Here is a 16268-nt window from a genome sequence, read left to right as displayed (position 1 = left end):
TCTCTCTGCTGAGGGATTCCAGTGCCTGGGATCCTGCCTCTGCAGGGTATCTCAGTGCACAGGGACATAAAGGAGAGTTGCTTTGATGGTCTCTAACACCAGCACTTCTGGCACTGTTAAAACCTTGCCAGACTTTAAAACCTTGGTCCCTGCCTGGCTGCAATTGAACTTGGGATCAGTGCAGCTGCTGTGACTCAGGGGCACTGAAGCTGAACTTGATTTGCACTGGTACTAAGCAGGATGAAAATTAAATTAATCAGAGCTGCAAAAAAAAAAAAAAAAAAAAAAAAAATTCTTGGTAATGTGGAAGCAGCCTGGTTTGAGACACCAGGAGCTGTAAAACTGCATTGGAAAGTAAATGTTTACCAGGGTTTTATTAATACAATACTCAGCTATTTGTGGCATCACTTACAGAGCATGGCCATCTATTAACAGAGGCATTTAACAGCGAAATGTTTATAAATATGTCACTTTTAAGCCTTTTAATATAGTATACTCCAAGAGAGAGATGCCATGAACTGCACATTTCCACACCACCACAGTAAAAAGAACACACTAAGTCCCAGGAAATATCCATTAAAAAAAAGTCCTGCACCTGGATGGGTCCCAAATGCACAATTTGTCAAGCACCTTTCTGGCATATATGAGAAAACCTATAACCTATAACTCCTATAAACCTAGCAAGTTATGGGATACTGGGGGAGGGTACTGACCTTGGATGACACCAAAATTCTACACTGAAAATAGAGCCGAATTTAAAAATGTTAGCATGTCTTTTAAAAAAAATATAAACATGGGGCATAATAATAAAAAAATATGCTACTGTATTCCAGGTGTTGCTAAAAATATTTAAAGCCTGTGCACATTAACTAACACACATTGTCCAGCTGATAATTCAGTGTTACATAAAACATCATCCATCCAATATAAATGGGGAATTCAGCAGCTTCCAATACATTTTTAGCAATGTAACATCTGCTCACAAAAGAAAGCATTTCTTAGATATAAGGAACCAGGAAAAGTTAATAACCTATATATATATATGTAAAAATCATTGTAGAATCCAACTGTACAGTGCTTTAATTTCTGTCATAAAAGAGAGTGTAGGACTCCAGCCAAAAGAAATTTCCAAATGTGAGACAGTGACAGTCCTATTGCCAGTAATTAGCTTTTTTTTTTTTTTTTTTTGAGAGGAGTTTTCAGCACTGAATCTCAGTCCTGGATTTCATTCCATAAACTGGCAAGATGCTCAGAACAAAAACTACTTTGATGTTGAGACAGACTTTCCTAATTTGGTATTTTATTAATCTGTCAGATCTGCTGACACTCCCAATTCCAGCTCTAGAAAGAGAGAGGCACTGTAAGGAGAAAGTTGGGCATTTCAAACCCATGGAGTGATTTCATGTGTTTATGGCAGTAGCAGCTGATGCAAATCAACACTTTTGGGAAATGAAATTTGCCTTGGAACACTGTCTGTGAGTGCAGGGTGAAAAGGAATTCCTACAGAGCAGAACCAGACCCACTTTAGCCCATTATTATATGAATTATTGAGTATTAGCCATCACTAATAGCCAGAGCAAAGGAAAAACACGTGTAGTCCTGCCTGAAGACATAACATCCATGGAAAAGAAGTGGAAGGGTGAAATGAGTGCTGCTGGAATGCAGGCAGCCTTCAGCATTCTGGGAAAAACCTTCTGCTGGGGGCCAGGAGAGGGAGGAAAAGCCTCTGGAGCTGCAAGAGGCACAAAGATGACACAAGAGGCAAGTGAGGGATAGCCCTGGGTTCAGCTGATGTGCAGACAGACAAATTGCTGTGGATGTGGGGGACAAGCTCATATTCCAATGCAGAAGTTGAGCCCTAGATAGTTCTGCATCCCCTAAAACCTTGAAATGATCTTCTTCCCCCTCACATGGTGCCATTAATAAGAAATTCTGCAGCATGAGCCAAGGCTATAATAAAGTACAGATCTATAAAAACTGGCAACACTTCACTCACTCCAAAGTGGGGAACTTAAAGGATAAATAGAAAAATGTAATTTATCTGTTGTACCCATGCATGGTTTTTTTAGAATGAGGTCTTCATTTCTATCTTTCCTCTCCCAACACTGTTTAAGAGATTCACTGTAACAGATAATTTGTTATCAGCAAGAGATTTTCGGATCAATGTTTTCCCTGCTGAAGGACAAAACAATGGTAAATGAAAGGACAACTCTCCCAAAATTAATAATAAGGCTTTCTAATTTCCAGTGGTTTTCACTTTTCTTTTGGTAAAATCAAAAGGTGTGGTTGCTATGGCAAAAGCAGGTCAGATGCTCTTCACACACAACCTGAATTACAAAAAGAATCTGCTGTTGTAAGAGTGAAATAAAGGTTCTTGTAACATCAGGTATCCTGAGACATCTTTTCACAACAAAAGTGTGGTTTAAAAGAGGAGTTGTGTCCAATTATATGAACAAAACTGCAAAGCAAAATTGGATAAGCACCAAACAAGTGGGTAACAGGAAAACATGGATAGGCAGGTGACAATCAGGAGCTTGTATTTTATTGTCTTTAAAGCATTATACTTAAAATCAGTGAGATTCTGCCAGAAAATTAAATATATAGAATATTGTACAAGATTATATATTATAAAATTAATAGAATAGAGCATAGAATGCTTTGTCTCTTACAAATTTAAGTCTATTGGCAATGTATCTGTTGTAATTGATATGAATATAGCATTCTAATCTCAAACAGATTAATTACTCAATATACCATCAAAATCATTTTAATCAAAAGAACATAGAACATGCATCCTCCCACATTACAGCTCCCTCCATGCCCCAACAAGAAATGAAAATGTTTTTTCCAAAGAAATTATGGTGACTACTATTTCTAAATTCCTTGTGATACTGAAATGCCCAGGAGCAAATTCTTCCAGGCAGCCTTATTTGCAAAAATGTCAAGGAAATTTAAAGCCAAATTCAGGCCAATGTCTTTACAGCTGTTACAGCCTGTACCTAAAATGTCTTTGTAATATCTAAATCAATTTTTAGTGCTTGGATAAACTGCATTCTTCTTTATTGGGAAAATAAATAATCATATCGATTGGGAATGAGAGACCATATTCTGGGAAAAAAGAACATTTCTTCAACCAGCAGGAAAAAAAGAAAAATCAACAGAATGAAAGTAAAGTATAAAGCTGGAAATCCATTGAAAAGAAAAATTAACAGCTGAACCAGCCTGTGCTGATGTAAAAACTCTGGGTTTGTGTCCCAAGGTAAAATTTGTCTCAATTTTCTTCTTTGAAATACAGGAGGTTTTTAATTTCTAATTGGTAGAGGCCCGACTTTTTTCTCCCAGAAATAATTAACATTGTGATTTGGGCTTTTCCCTTGCTGTAATGTCTGTTGTCTAATGTAAATTTTCAGAATTATTTGTCTTTGGCAGGAGAGCTTCCGAACAACAGACAATCTATGCAGGAATACTTATTGGAGGCTGTGGTATCTCATTCCTGGATGTGTCCAAAGCAGGGCATTGGGACTGGATGACCCTTAAGGTCCATCCCAATCCCTAAAAACACCCTGGGATTCTGTGATTCTTTGGTGAAAACACTTTCCATGCAACATGATGATGGTCAGCACAAGTCACAGCTTCATCGTGCTCTCTGTTAAAAACAGGGATTTTTCTGACTCTGGCTCCTGACAGCAATCCCTCCCTCCCTGCCTCAGTGAGGGATGCTGAGCAGGATCTGCCTGTTTTGTCTCCTGGGCAGGCTGGTCTGGCTCCCAGAGATGTCCTTAAGGGAGCCTGACAGAGCCTGAGGTCAGAGCAGCAGCGTGGGGAGGAGCTCAGTGCCCCTGACCCTGCTGCCAGGCACAGGCAGGGTACCAGCACACACACACAGACCTTCCTGGGCACTCCATCCACAGCCTGGAACTGTCTGCAGTTAATGATTCTGGCTAATTGACCTGAGCACTCACACTGGGCTGTGGCCCTACAGACATTCCTGGTGGTGGACAAGGAAATGCAGCAGTTCCTTCCCAGCTTGAGTTATGGGAGCTGACCAAATTAGGGAGATAACACAGAGATCCTGACTTAAAACAGCTCCTCATCTTTTCTCACTTCTGCTATCCCAGGAAAGAAACAGAGCAAGCAAGCACTTCAGGAGAAGAACCTCAGGGTGAGAAGATGACTGGGGCTACTAACAGAGCAACCACTCCCTACGTCAAGCCTACAAATACAATAAGCTGCACGTAATCCTCTGAGGAAATATGGCTCAGTTGGAATAGAACTGAGCTGTGCTGTTCAACATTTGGCCCTCTGTGGGAGCTTTTCCCCCCTTGCCATAGTTTCCATGAAGATCACCTTTTCCCTGTTATTTATGTCTGTGAAATAGTTTTGAGATTGTGAGGGCGAGATGAAAACAGCGTGAGAAATCAATCTGCACTGATTTGGGTTTTGCAAAAATCCACCCTCTGATCCCCAACTCTGTTGAGGAAGGTGCAGTCAGAGTCAAGTTTGCCCTTCTCCATAGTGATGCCCAAACTTGAAATCAGGGAAATTCAGAGAGAATTAATAGAGAAGGGGCCCCAAGCTGTTGGGAAGGATGAAAGTTTGAGAAGAAAGTCTCACATATATGTATGCTTAGCAGAAAGATTTTTAAATGTACAGTCTGATGAAGGAATAGAGATGGAAGCAAGTTTTGATATAGAATAAAAGAATTGCTGAGCCAGTCTTACTGGAAAACCAAGGAGGCAAAGGGTAAGTTAATGAGAAGGGGTTTTTATGGCTTAGAGCAAAGGATAAACTCACCTCAAACAAGATGTTTTTAACAAGCAGAAAGACAGCACAGGCAAACAAGTCAGCAAAGTTGCAAATAGAAAAATGGTCTCAGAATTTTACACTGCAAGAAAACTGAATAATAACTTCTAGCTTAAACTGTAATGTACTAACTTTTAGTGATTGGAGAACAGGAACATGAATATGGTAATTATAGTAGTTATGATAGGCTACAGATAAAAGCTAAGGTATAGATTGGTTCTACTGTATTAAGATGCTCAGCAAAGAAAAGTATGTAATGCAATGTAACCAAAACCAAAGGGTCTCCAGGCCTGCCTGCAGCTGGAGCTGACAGCTGTAAGCACAGGATCTGTCACCCACCACCCTGGACTGCTGGAACCTCTTGGATGGAATAAACTGCATTTTAGAGAGCTGCCTGGAGTCCCACGTCTCTCATTTAGGCTCTTTAACCAAGCCAACCAAGACGCAGAGCCTGGAGTGTTGCATTGCACCACACTGGTGCACTCCCAGCTCCTCTCTGACTCCTGGGGCTCCTGTCCCCTGAATATTCCAGGCCAGTTGCTGACTACTCAAGCAAGGATGTGTCAAAGTAGCCAAGCATGATGACAGGGGATTTGTGGATGCTTTTACCTCCTGATCCCTTCCCATGCCCTCTGACAGCAAAGGGAACTCTCCTGCTGGAGCAGGAGCAAGTCTGTCTGCATTTTGACAGCACCACTCTGTCCTGCTCTTCAGGCACAAGCAGCTTGAAGGAATGAGTTAGGATAGGACCTGTGGTGAGCCATAGTTTATCATGGTAGGAGCTGAAATCAAACCATTCAAGTCAGGAGACAGAAAGGAAGCAAAACAGACCAGTGAACCTGGGTAAGATGAATATTCTGTTTCACATTCATTTCATCCTTCATATGAAAGAGCAGCTGAACAATACCTTGCAAACCTCTTAGGTTCAATTTTGCTGCCACACTTATCCACACAAGGTACAAAATGCTCTTGAAGAAACAGAACAGCCTTTCTGAGGCTCTTCCCTTCCCAGTATTTTGTTTACTAATCTAACAAGTGCAAAAGCCCAGGAGACCAACTTTCCTCCTGCCCACAAGCACTGTCTGTTGGCAATATCTTTGAGCACAGCAGGGGTTTAATAATCTTTCTTTTTCAAAATGACTTACAAGTGGATTTCACAAGAAATGAAAATGTTAGCGATATATTTGGATTGCCCTGCCGGCTGAGATCACACTGAAATAAAAGCAGAGTCACAAGGGTCAATATTTCTGCTGCACAGAGCCACTGACTTCCTGCCCACAGCAGATGCTTGAGCTGCTGCTGCTGAGTTACTCCTGCTCCTCTGACCCCGAGGAATGGAGCTGAGAGCTGCATTTGGGTTACCACAACCCTGCTGGGATGTGCCTGCACCACAGCTATCTCAGAGGCTCATGGAAGTCTGTTGGAGCAGATTTGAGATGCTGAAATAACTCCCTGTTTTTCCATACAATGGGCACTAGAAAAGGCTGAGAGAGCTGTGGCAGGGCAGCCTGGAAAGAAGGATTTGGGGAGATCACAACAAACAAAGCTGTGAGCAGGGTGAGACTTCAAATGCTCTCAAAGTATTTGAATCAGGTGGGGTTTTTTCTTTCTAAATCAGTGAAGGATGGTTCATATGCCTTTTAGGTATGTTTTAATATAACCCAGACTCTGAAAATAATTCTGATTTTTTTATTTTTGAAGTGGCCAGAGCCTGTCTGCACATGGAACTCAGACTTGTTACCTTCCTAAAAACCTTCTCTATTGCTTTATCTTCATGGACAAGAAAACTGCTAATTTGCTCACAAAGAATCTTTTGAGCATTGCATTCTGAGTTTTGCCATCAAAGAGACCACTGAATTTCCAGTGCAAGAATTCAATTTAGGAACACAAAAGCTGATTCAAATTCATTTTGCAGATATTTTACACATGTTTGTGTGCATTTGGATTAGAGCAGATTTATTGCTATGGACTTTCAGATAAAGAAGGAAGAAGGAAAAAAATATATAAAAACAAAATATTAGAAGTGTTTCAGTGAGGAATCAAACTAGGCCTCCTTTATTTATGTGAAAACATAAGATTAGGGTAATTCTGGTATAAATAAGGATATCAGATTTATTTTTGCAAGCAGCCATGGCTCCTCTCTCATGAGTGGCAGACACACAAATGATGTCAGTGTGTATGACTAACAACTAAAAATACAGCAGGTATTTTTGTACAGGCTACATAATATCCTATGAATACAAGACCATTTTGTTTAGTTTACATTTCTTTGAACCTTGCCCATTCACAGATTTCTCTGAGCAGTTTCCTTGTATCACACACTGTGAACTATTGTCACTGATGCACTTCTACCAGTTTTAGAAAGAAAAAAAAAAAACAAACCCTGCTTCATCTCCATCTGATGAAAACATCTGATTTTTCATCAAGAGTTTAGGAATTCATCCCTCTCTGTGACCCTTCTAATTCTGCCAAGTTAAAAAAGAAAATCCATAAAAACATTTCCCAAGTAATCCCTTTCTCTAATATGTTGTTCTGGGTTTTTATCCCTGCAATAAATGCCTTGCTACATCTTTGCTGTGATTAGTCTCATGGGATGTACTCGTGATGAGCATTTCCCTGGGTCAGCCTGGACACGGGGCACAATCTCTCTGCCAGTGCCAGGCCACGTCTGAATTCCCCAAAACAACCCAAGAGCCAGGACCTGGGCATCAGTGTCCTACACAGGGCAGTGCAGTCACCAAGCTGGCAGAGGAGAGGGGCCAAGACAAAGCTTTTCCATCTCTCAGTGAGGACGTTTCCAAAGTGAAGGAAAAATTGAATTCCATGGGGTTTAATGCTCTCCCATTTCCCCCAAGTACTGTTCAGAGCAAGTTGCTAAACCCCAAACAGGCTGAGCCATGGTCTTGCTAAGTCTGTAAAAGACAGGAAATACATCCAGTACCAAGAATTCATGCTCAGGAAGAGGAAAAAATGCAGGATCTCCTTATAGTCAGCAGTTCTGGCACTCCCACAGCACTGAGGACTCTGAGTTCTACTGCCTGTGCTTTTGGAGGATGGAGAGGGAGCCCATCCTGCTCACATGGAGTAATTTTTTTTAAACATCACAGAATCCTGGAATAGTTTAGGTTGGAAGGGACCTTCAAGATCATCTTGTTCCAGCCTTCTCGCAGTGAAAGGGCAACCTTCCACTATTCCAGACTGCTCCAAGCTGTGTCCAGCCTGGCCTTGGACACTTCCAGGAATGGGACAACCACAGCTTCTCTGGGCCACCTTTGCTATGGCTTCACCCCCTCTAAGGGAAGAATTTCTTCCTCAAATCTAGTCTAAATCTACCATCTTTCAGTTCAAAGCCATAGCTCCTTGTCCTATCACTACACTTATTGTCTAGCAATAATTACATTTTGACTGAAACAGGGACGGGAATCTAGATTTAACTGGACCTGGGTTTTTGGCACAAAAAGTTTGAGCAGCTTCTTGGATACTGTTACACAACAGAGACCTCTTTAAAGCACCACGGTCTCTTCCCTGCACTCTTTGTTCTCTCCATGACCTTGCCGTGTTCATTCTGACATATTTTTTGCTGCAGCTGAGGAACCATTGACATGGTAACACGAAATAGGATTTGATCTTGTTCTGGAAGTTTTCCCTTTGATTAGCTCTGGGAGCTTGTCACACACTGTTCCAGCCCTGCCATGCAAACAGCCTTAAATTACATTTCACAAGATTTCATCCTTGGGAGTAACACTGACAATCCCTGTGCACACTTGTTCTTTCCCCAAACCCTCCCCAAAAGCAGGCTGACACGTGTAGAAACCTTGCCAGACTTTGCTGCAGCAAAGTTCTCTAAAATGCTTCAAAACAAATGGACCTGCAAAAACTCTGCCAGATTTCAATTCAATGTGCAAATCAGATTCTTGAAGCTGAAAAAATAATCCCTGCAGAAATGATTTGATGTAGGATGGGCACATCCCCCTTTTAATGGCAGTAATAATTAATGAGTTACTTTCAATAAACTTACATTTTCCCCACAAAGAAAAAACCCAGGCACAATTCCAGTTTTTATTTCAGCATTTAGAGTGCCCCCCCCAAAATCATTGGTCTCCATATAGGCTACACTATTTTATGAAAACATGAAAAGTGGACTAATTCCCTCCTGCAATGTTTTCCAATGACTGTTGCCATAACTTAGAACCAAGGGCTCCTGAATTAATTTTTCAAAAACATTAACACTTCATTGAAATTTAAATCCTTTATTCTGGGATTACTTTTGCATATAATAGTCTCAAACCTAAGGTAAACCACCTGCCAGATAGGGAATGCCTCTAAAATATTCAGCATTCCAGGCAACCTGTTGCAGTGCTTCCTCTTTTGCCAGGAAACACAATATCTGTCTTGTCTTTTCCCAGAATTGTCTTATTCTAGTGAGAAGAATCTGTGTGGTTGTTATTTCATCCTCTACATAAACAGAATAATCCTGCATCCTTAAATCCAAGAGGACAATTGAACATTTCTGTGTCCAACACCTGCCATGGAGCAGCCACTCATTCCTTGTCATTGGCACCTGCCAGACCTCTATGAACACTGAGTGGAGAAAGTTATTTAGTACCCCCAAAATTTCATCCTAGCTCTTGTGCACCATGAGATCATAATCACTGCTTCCTACCTGATCAGGGAACAACCTTGAGAACTGTAAAATTATCTTCTCAGCCCTACAGACTCTAAGTTTAACCTTCTCCCTTCGTCCTTGCATTTAAAATTAACTTTGCATGTTTTACCTTTAAGTGCAACACTCTTCAAATTTCTGTCTTACATCTTCTGAGGGCTGGAGTTAACAGAAATTATTAAACTCAAAAATGCTTCAGAATCAGTACATCCAAAAATAAAAATGCAAAAATACCTTCTAATGGCTCCCTATTTTTTTTTTTCCAGCTACTGTTTGCAGGCTCAAGGGAGGAGGTATTTGAAGTCTTCCTTCGTGAGATAAGTAGTTCCCTTTGCAAGAAAATTTGCAGCTGCTTTACACTTTTATTTAGGACACTGAATTTATTCCCTTTTGTTTGGTTTCCTTAACTGTTGTTTGATTTGTATGGGTCCAACACAAAGTCTCTTTTATTCTGTTTTACCTGGATGTGCAAAACCACAGCCTCACACCTCACTCTGGGGAAGGTGAGTCCTGTACACCCTATCTCCCTTTTTTTCAGCTGTACCTGGATGTATTGACTGCCTTCAAAGCAATAACAAAGCCTGGCCTTCATTTAAACCTGGTCTTAGCATGTAATTGCAGTACTGAACAGAAATTTCACATGCACCACCATGCTTCCTCCAAAATGATATTTACAGGAGATTCTCCCTACCCACTTATCCCAAGTCCCATGAGGGGACATTTTCTACTTAAGCAATTAAATGTTCCTGGAGGAAAGGGCCTGAAGCAGAGCTGACCTTACCCCCATTCCCTTCCTGAGCTTTTTAGATAGCTGACAGGTTTACAACCCCTTAAAGCCCTGGAGCAGTGCCTCTGGAATGGCTCCAGCAGCAAATTCCGTGTCCTGGGTAAGAGAAAATGGTGCTATTACTGCACAGAGTTGTGAGTTGTTGCAGCACTTTGAAGGCAGTTAAAGTGGCAGCTAAATATGCATTGGTTACAAAACAATACCAGGAGCAAAATACCTTGCAAAGAAACAAGTGCATAAGAGTACTTTCACCATATAGATTATTTCCACCCTTGTAAAAGAGAATTTTTACATAAAATTCCCACCTAGCAGGAGAAAAGTTTTATTCCAAATGAATTAGGCGCTCACCTTTGACTCTATCTCCTTTGTGCAGGTGAATTTCCCCTTCCCCTTGAGGTTGATATGGCTTTACAACAATAAAAAGTCTCCCAGGGACAGCACTGTAGAGCTTCCTTTTGGGACCCTGATAATCCAAGGCAGACAGAGTATCTTTGTTGGCACTGGGACTGTAAACGGCACTGGAAATTGAAATGAAAAATCATTAACAGCTTATTCAAAAGGGGAAAGTTAATAATTTACAATCACATTAGCAAGATTAAATTAAGCAGTGAGTAACAAAACTGTCTCCCAGTAAGACATCAAACCCTGCAGAAAAAATACCAAACAGGAGCTCTTCAGGGTTGAAATCTTTCAGTATGAAACATGATCAATATTCACCTGACCATAATGGCCTAGAACAGAAAACACACAACATTAAAGCTTTTCGTTTTTCCGCAAATTAAACTTGCACATTCCTAGGCCCTAATTAAATTCAAAATTTATATGCCCATCATACATTCCCAGCATGTCCATTTGTCAGAGGAACTTGAAAATGTCTGTATTTACAATTCTTGGGAATGGATATCTTTGTAACACAGAGTGAACAAGTGAGATCACTGAATTATTAACTAAATGGACTGAATAATCAAGTTACTTCCTCACTCCAAGGCCCAAGGTTAAATTTAGATCTGCACAAAGCCTGGTACTTGTGGTTAACATTTTCCAAATGATCATTTCTTCTGGATGGCAATCACCAGCTCATTCAGTGACTCCAGAATGTGCCCAGGAGAGCCACAGGTCACCACCAACTCACAGTCATGGTGTATAAAAAAAGGAATTGTTGAAAGGTGGTGAACAATGCATAAGATCACTCTTAAACCTGTGGGAAAATGAGTGAACTGTCAAAAAGATATGAAAAGAGAAAGAGGCAAATACTAAAGAGGGTTGGAAACCTATAGGATAGAGGATAACAAACTTGCAACACACTAGCAGTCAACTTCAAAAAAACCCCAAAGCATAAAAACTTGCAGTCTTAACCAAAGTCTAGAAAAGGAAAATATTCATGAGAAGGAGTAATCTTTAAATAGAGTTTGATGGGGAAAAGTTAGGCTACCAAAGGAAGAAGGGTGATTTAGTGGTGGTTTGGCATTATAACAATCTGCTTGCCTTTATGTAAGAAAGCATCTCAAACTGCTTTCAGCAAAATGAAATACAAGGGCTGGGTCTGCTGAGTTTTCACCTTTTTTTTAACCAGTCTCCTACCAAAATGGTAAGTCAATAGGTACAGAAGTCTGATAAAAACCCACACCTATTGGATATTTCCTATCAGGAACACTCCTGTTTTCCTGCAGTAACCTCTTCACCATTTGGAATTGCATGCCCCTTTCATCCTGCTTTGTTCCATTACTGGGAAGGGATGCTGCTTATGGTAAGCCCCACTCAGGAGTTTAGAAGTGAGCTCTGCTTGCATGTCTGTGATGGAGTTTGCACCAGAAACCTCAGCCAACTCTCACAGTTGTTTAAAGAAAGCCTGGAAAAGATGACATTCAGATTTCAGTTCTTTTGCTCCACTCCTTTTTCCTTATAAGTGGAGGAACAGTCATCACCATAAAAAAAAAAAATCAGATCTATAAACTATAGCTACACATCTGATTTCCACTTGTATCAAGCTGTGTTTCTGCCTAGTCTGGTGGCAGCTATTCCCAGTGTTATCTCCCAGCATCTACTTTAACTGTGAGCACAGAAGATACATTCATTTTCTCCCTCACTGAAAGAGAAAAGGGAAATGGCACATTAAACCCACACAAGGAATGCAGAACTTCTTAGGCAACAGGCTCACTAATGGAAATCAGGGCTGCAACGTGGGGTGCAGGACTTTTTAAAAAGAGATCTTTCCTTTCCCTTGCTTGTCCCTAGCATGGGCTCCAAGCCCAGCAAGTGCCATGCCAGGAAGGAGCAGGAGGAGGATGCAGAGATTTCAAGAGAGGTGTAGACATGTTTCCCTCTCAGCCAGATGAAGGTGGCCATCCTTGGCAGCTCAGCCCTCACTGAGGCTGTGCTGGCACCTCATTCACTCATTTCTGTGGGGTAAGTTTCACACAAAGGCTGTCCCTTTCCTTTCTTTCCCAGCTTCCCCCTCCCAACCACCTTGCTGTGAAGAGCAACAGCCTTGTGAGAATCAAGAACAGTTTGATTTGAAAGGGACCTTTAAGACCACCCAGTGCCACTCTCTGCCATGGGCAGGGACACCTTTCACTGGACCAGGCTGTTCCAGCCTGGCCTTGGACATTTCCAGGGATGGGGCAGCCACAGCTTCTCTGGGAATTCTGTTCCAATGACTCACCACCCTCTCAGTAAAGAATTTCTTCCTAATATCCAATCTAAATCTCTCATCTTTCAGTTGGAGAAGACAGAACACCTGAGCCACACGGGCTGCAAAGATCACACGAGCCCCTTCCAGCATGGCTTTCCAGCACCTCTCCACAGCACAAATCCCACAGACCCCATTCACCCTTTGTCACAGTCTGACCTTCTCCATCACTGTGCCCCTTCTGGCTGCTTCTGCTCCACAACCCAACCTCCTGCTCTGTCAGATAGGGCTTCTCCATCGCAGGGGAGCAACAACTTCATGGTGACTGTTATTATTTGCAAATAATAAGCAGAGAGCAACAGTTCCCACTGTCAGCTAACAGTAAGTAGGTGGTCATACAGTTAAACAAAATCTGTGAGGAAAATGTCATATAAGGTGCCATTCCTGACTGCAAAATGGGCCTGTGGCAAGAAAAGGCATTATTTGCAGGAGAAATTATATATATAAATCCAACTAGTTGTCTTTAAATTTATAGAGCCTTCAGCTCTCTTCTCGGTACTTGTACGTACTCTGGACTTCTCTGAAACAAGTCTTGGTGGCACAGAGGGGACTCTGCAGCTGGGTAGCAGCTCCAGCAGCTGTGATGCTGATGCACTAAGAGAAAGACCAAAATTTTATATCCACAAACTCTCAGGGATTAAATTTGTTCCCATTGTCACCTGATCTACTTTTCAGAAAGGGAAGAGGAAAGTGGTCGAACAGAGTCAAAGCAAGTAAATGTTTGCTTAATCAAAAAGAATTTCTAATTGTTACCCCCAGCTCAAAGGATTGTTTATACTTCTAGAATTTAAAGCATGTTATCCCACGAATATTGATGAAAATGAATTTTTATCCAATCAGCTAAAATAATCATTGACTCTAAGGTAGAACCTCCCCCCTGATGGCATCAGCAGAATTCAGAGGAACAGAAGAACACTCATTCTCTGAACAGAACCTCACAGTCTCTTCACTTAACTCATCATCCAGTTGAAGCCTCATTACAGACTGATCTTGAGCCGTTACTGGGCTCTGTGAGGAAATGCCACCCAATTTATACCCAAATGAGCTTTTGCCATTATTGTAACATACAACAAAGCAAGATGAGCTTGCTTTACTGCATGAAACCACTGGCATATGGAATCTGCATCCCCTTCCTTCCCTTTAATTTCACTCCTTCTTACATGCCAGACAACTCTGTCTCACAATTCACCAGATCCCCCCTGCCCAGCAGCATTGTTTCCATCACAAACAGTGCCTGGCAGTTTGGCCAGGGAGAGCAGAGGAACAGGCAAAGCAGCAGAGGCAGTGTCAGCTGCATAACATTTTGTTTTACTGACTTGAAAACTCCATTGAACATCCCTTACACCTACAAACAACAGAAAGAAACCAACAGCTGCATTTCTTGACAATGCCCAGTTCCTTTTCTACTCTGAACAGCAGACATATATATACATATATACACGCATATATTAGGAAACAGACAGACAAAGCCTGATTTTCAAATGAGGAGTGTTTGGCCAAAATGTATGAGCTCTGGTTCGCTCCAGCAGCTCTCAACTCTGATGCCTCCCAGCCTTTTTACAGCATTTTAACTCCTTGTCCTGGTGCAGCTCCATCTCTTTCACATTTGGCAGGAGCTCCTGAGTCCAGGGCAGTGCCTTCTCAAAGCTGCAGCCCCCATAAGTGATCAAAACTCAGCCCTCCACTTTTTCCATGGCTTACAAAACCTACATGACTCTCATTAGTCAGGATTTGCTCTCCAGTGGGACAGAGCTGCAGGATATTTGCCCAGAATGCCTGCTAGATCACATTACTGCCTCTATTTCACTCTTTGGTTCAGCACACACCTACAGAAGAGAGAACCTAACCAGCCTCTGCTCCATCACCTATGAGCAGCTCCAACACAGGTTCCAGGCATGACCAACAGTTCTGGGAAGGGACCAGGTATCCCAGGAACAGTTTGCTTCACTGCTATATACAATCCTTACTTCAACTATGGGAGGATGTGCAGAGCCAGCACCTTGAACTGGAGGTGCAAACTGTGTTAAGTCACTGCTGAACTTGAAAGTCTGCCTGGCTGCTGGAGCTCTGTGAGGAAACAACTGGCTTTGAGGCTTCCACTTAAAATATTTACACTTGGGCATGGTCCACTGTGCTGAGAATGAATAACTATACATTCTGGAGAGCGCAAATAACATAAAGGAATGTGGCAGGCCAGCATGGTGCCTTTGCCTTTAGGGGTACCTCATGCTGTGAAACAGCCAGAGCTCACCTGATGTGCCTGTGCTGCTGCCTCTTGGCATCGTCTCCCAGCCTGTTGAGGGACGGCGAGCGGCTCCGGGAGGACGGAGTGTAACTCCCCACAGTTTTTACAGTTCCATTGGGATTATTCTGCATCTGTTGGAGCAGGTGAGGGGAAAGGCTGCGGTGTGAAGAGGCAGAGGAGGAGGCTGACCACTCGGGGAGGTTGTTGATGTTCAGGTTGTTGTCGCTGTTGGAGCGGAGCAGGATCCGGGGGGCTGCCAAGGTGCTGGGAGGCCTCCTCCTCCTGTTGGAGTAGGTGGGAGCCTCCCTAAAGGGCACTGTGCAAAGAGAGACATGGAGGGTGAGCTCAGATGATTTCACATTCGTGTGTGTTTACCACCACATGCAACATATGGCATTGTTTCTTCTGCAGAGACAGAAACTCCACCTTGCCAGCAGAGCTGATCAAATTATCCTTAGAACATCATTAAATCAAAAACAACAGAGCAACATGAATCTGTTTGATGGCTTGAATACACGGTGAGGCAACACCAGTGCCCTGAGCCTGCTGAGCACTCTGAACTGTGCTCTAGGAGATGGGAAACACCTCATTATTGCCCAGTTTGAGGCTCAGAAAGTTCATTTCCCTGCTGTGTTGTCACATTCAGTCAGAAAGGCACACAACAGGGCTGCCCAGCAGAATTCCTGATGCATGGACTTGCAGTTTCCATCCCCCAGCTGGTACTCAAACTGTTCCAGGCCTAAGTTCAAGTTCAGGCCTAACCTGAAATCTGTGAACAGTCACCTTATCCCCATCTTGCAGGTTAAAAATCGAGGACACAGCTTGCTGTCCTGGCAGAACTCTATTACACTGCTGCAATCCCCAGGCATTCCCCTCTTTCTAATCCTGGCATCCCTACCACATCCATTACTATGGTATATGGAGCATATCACCCCAGGGTAATACACTGGCTCCGTCACGTGCCACGTCCCAGAGGGAACACCAGGATATCCAAAAGCTCCAAGAAACTCCTTAATGGAAGAGCCACAACACAAAACAAAGCGAGGGCAACACAAATCCCAATCAGAGCAGAGGGTCCAGC

General features: G+C 42.4%; 1 protein-coding gene across 8 annotated transcripts in view; it reads right to left on the bottom strand.

Moving 5' to 3' along the window:
* The window catches only part of SHANK2 (SH3 and multiple ankyrin repeat domains 2), a 277448-nt gene that overhangs the window by 162023 nt on the left and 99157 nt on the right, over positions 1 to 16268 (bottom strand). For all 8 annotated transcript variants that reach the window (XM_074543726.1, XM_074543727.1, XM_074543728.1 and 5 more), the window contains 2 exons: positions 15194 to 15503; positions 10602 to 10771 (listed from right to left, as the gene is read on the bottom strand). In XM_074543726.1, coding sequence (XP_074399827.1) covers positions 10602 to 10771; positions 15194 to 15503 — 480 coding nt within the window. The remainder of the gene's footprint in view (positions 1 to 10601; positions 10772 to 15193; positions 15504 to 16268) is intronic.

Source organism: Zonotrichia albicollis, chromosome 6 (assembly GCF_047830755.1).
Source record: "Zonotrichia albicollis isolate bZonAlb1 chromosome 6, bZonAlb1.hap1, whole genome shotgun sequence".
NCBI classification, from domain to species: Eukaryota; Metazoa; Chordata; class Aves; order Passeriformes; family Passerellidae; genus Zonotrichia; species Zonotrichia albicollis.
Note: the sequence above shows the minus strand (reverse complement) of the source record. Positions and strands in the feature narration are given on the sequence as shown.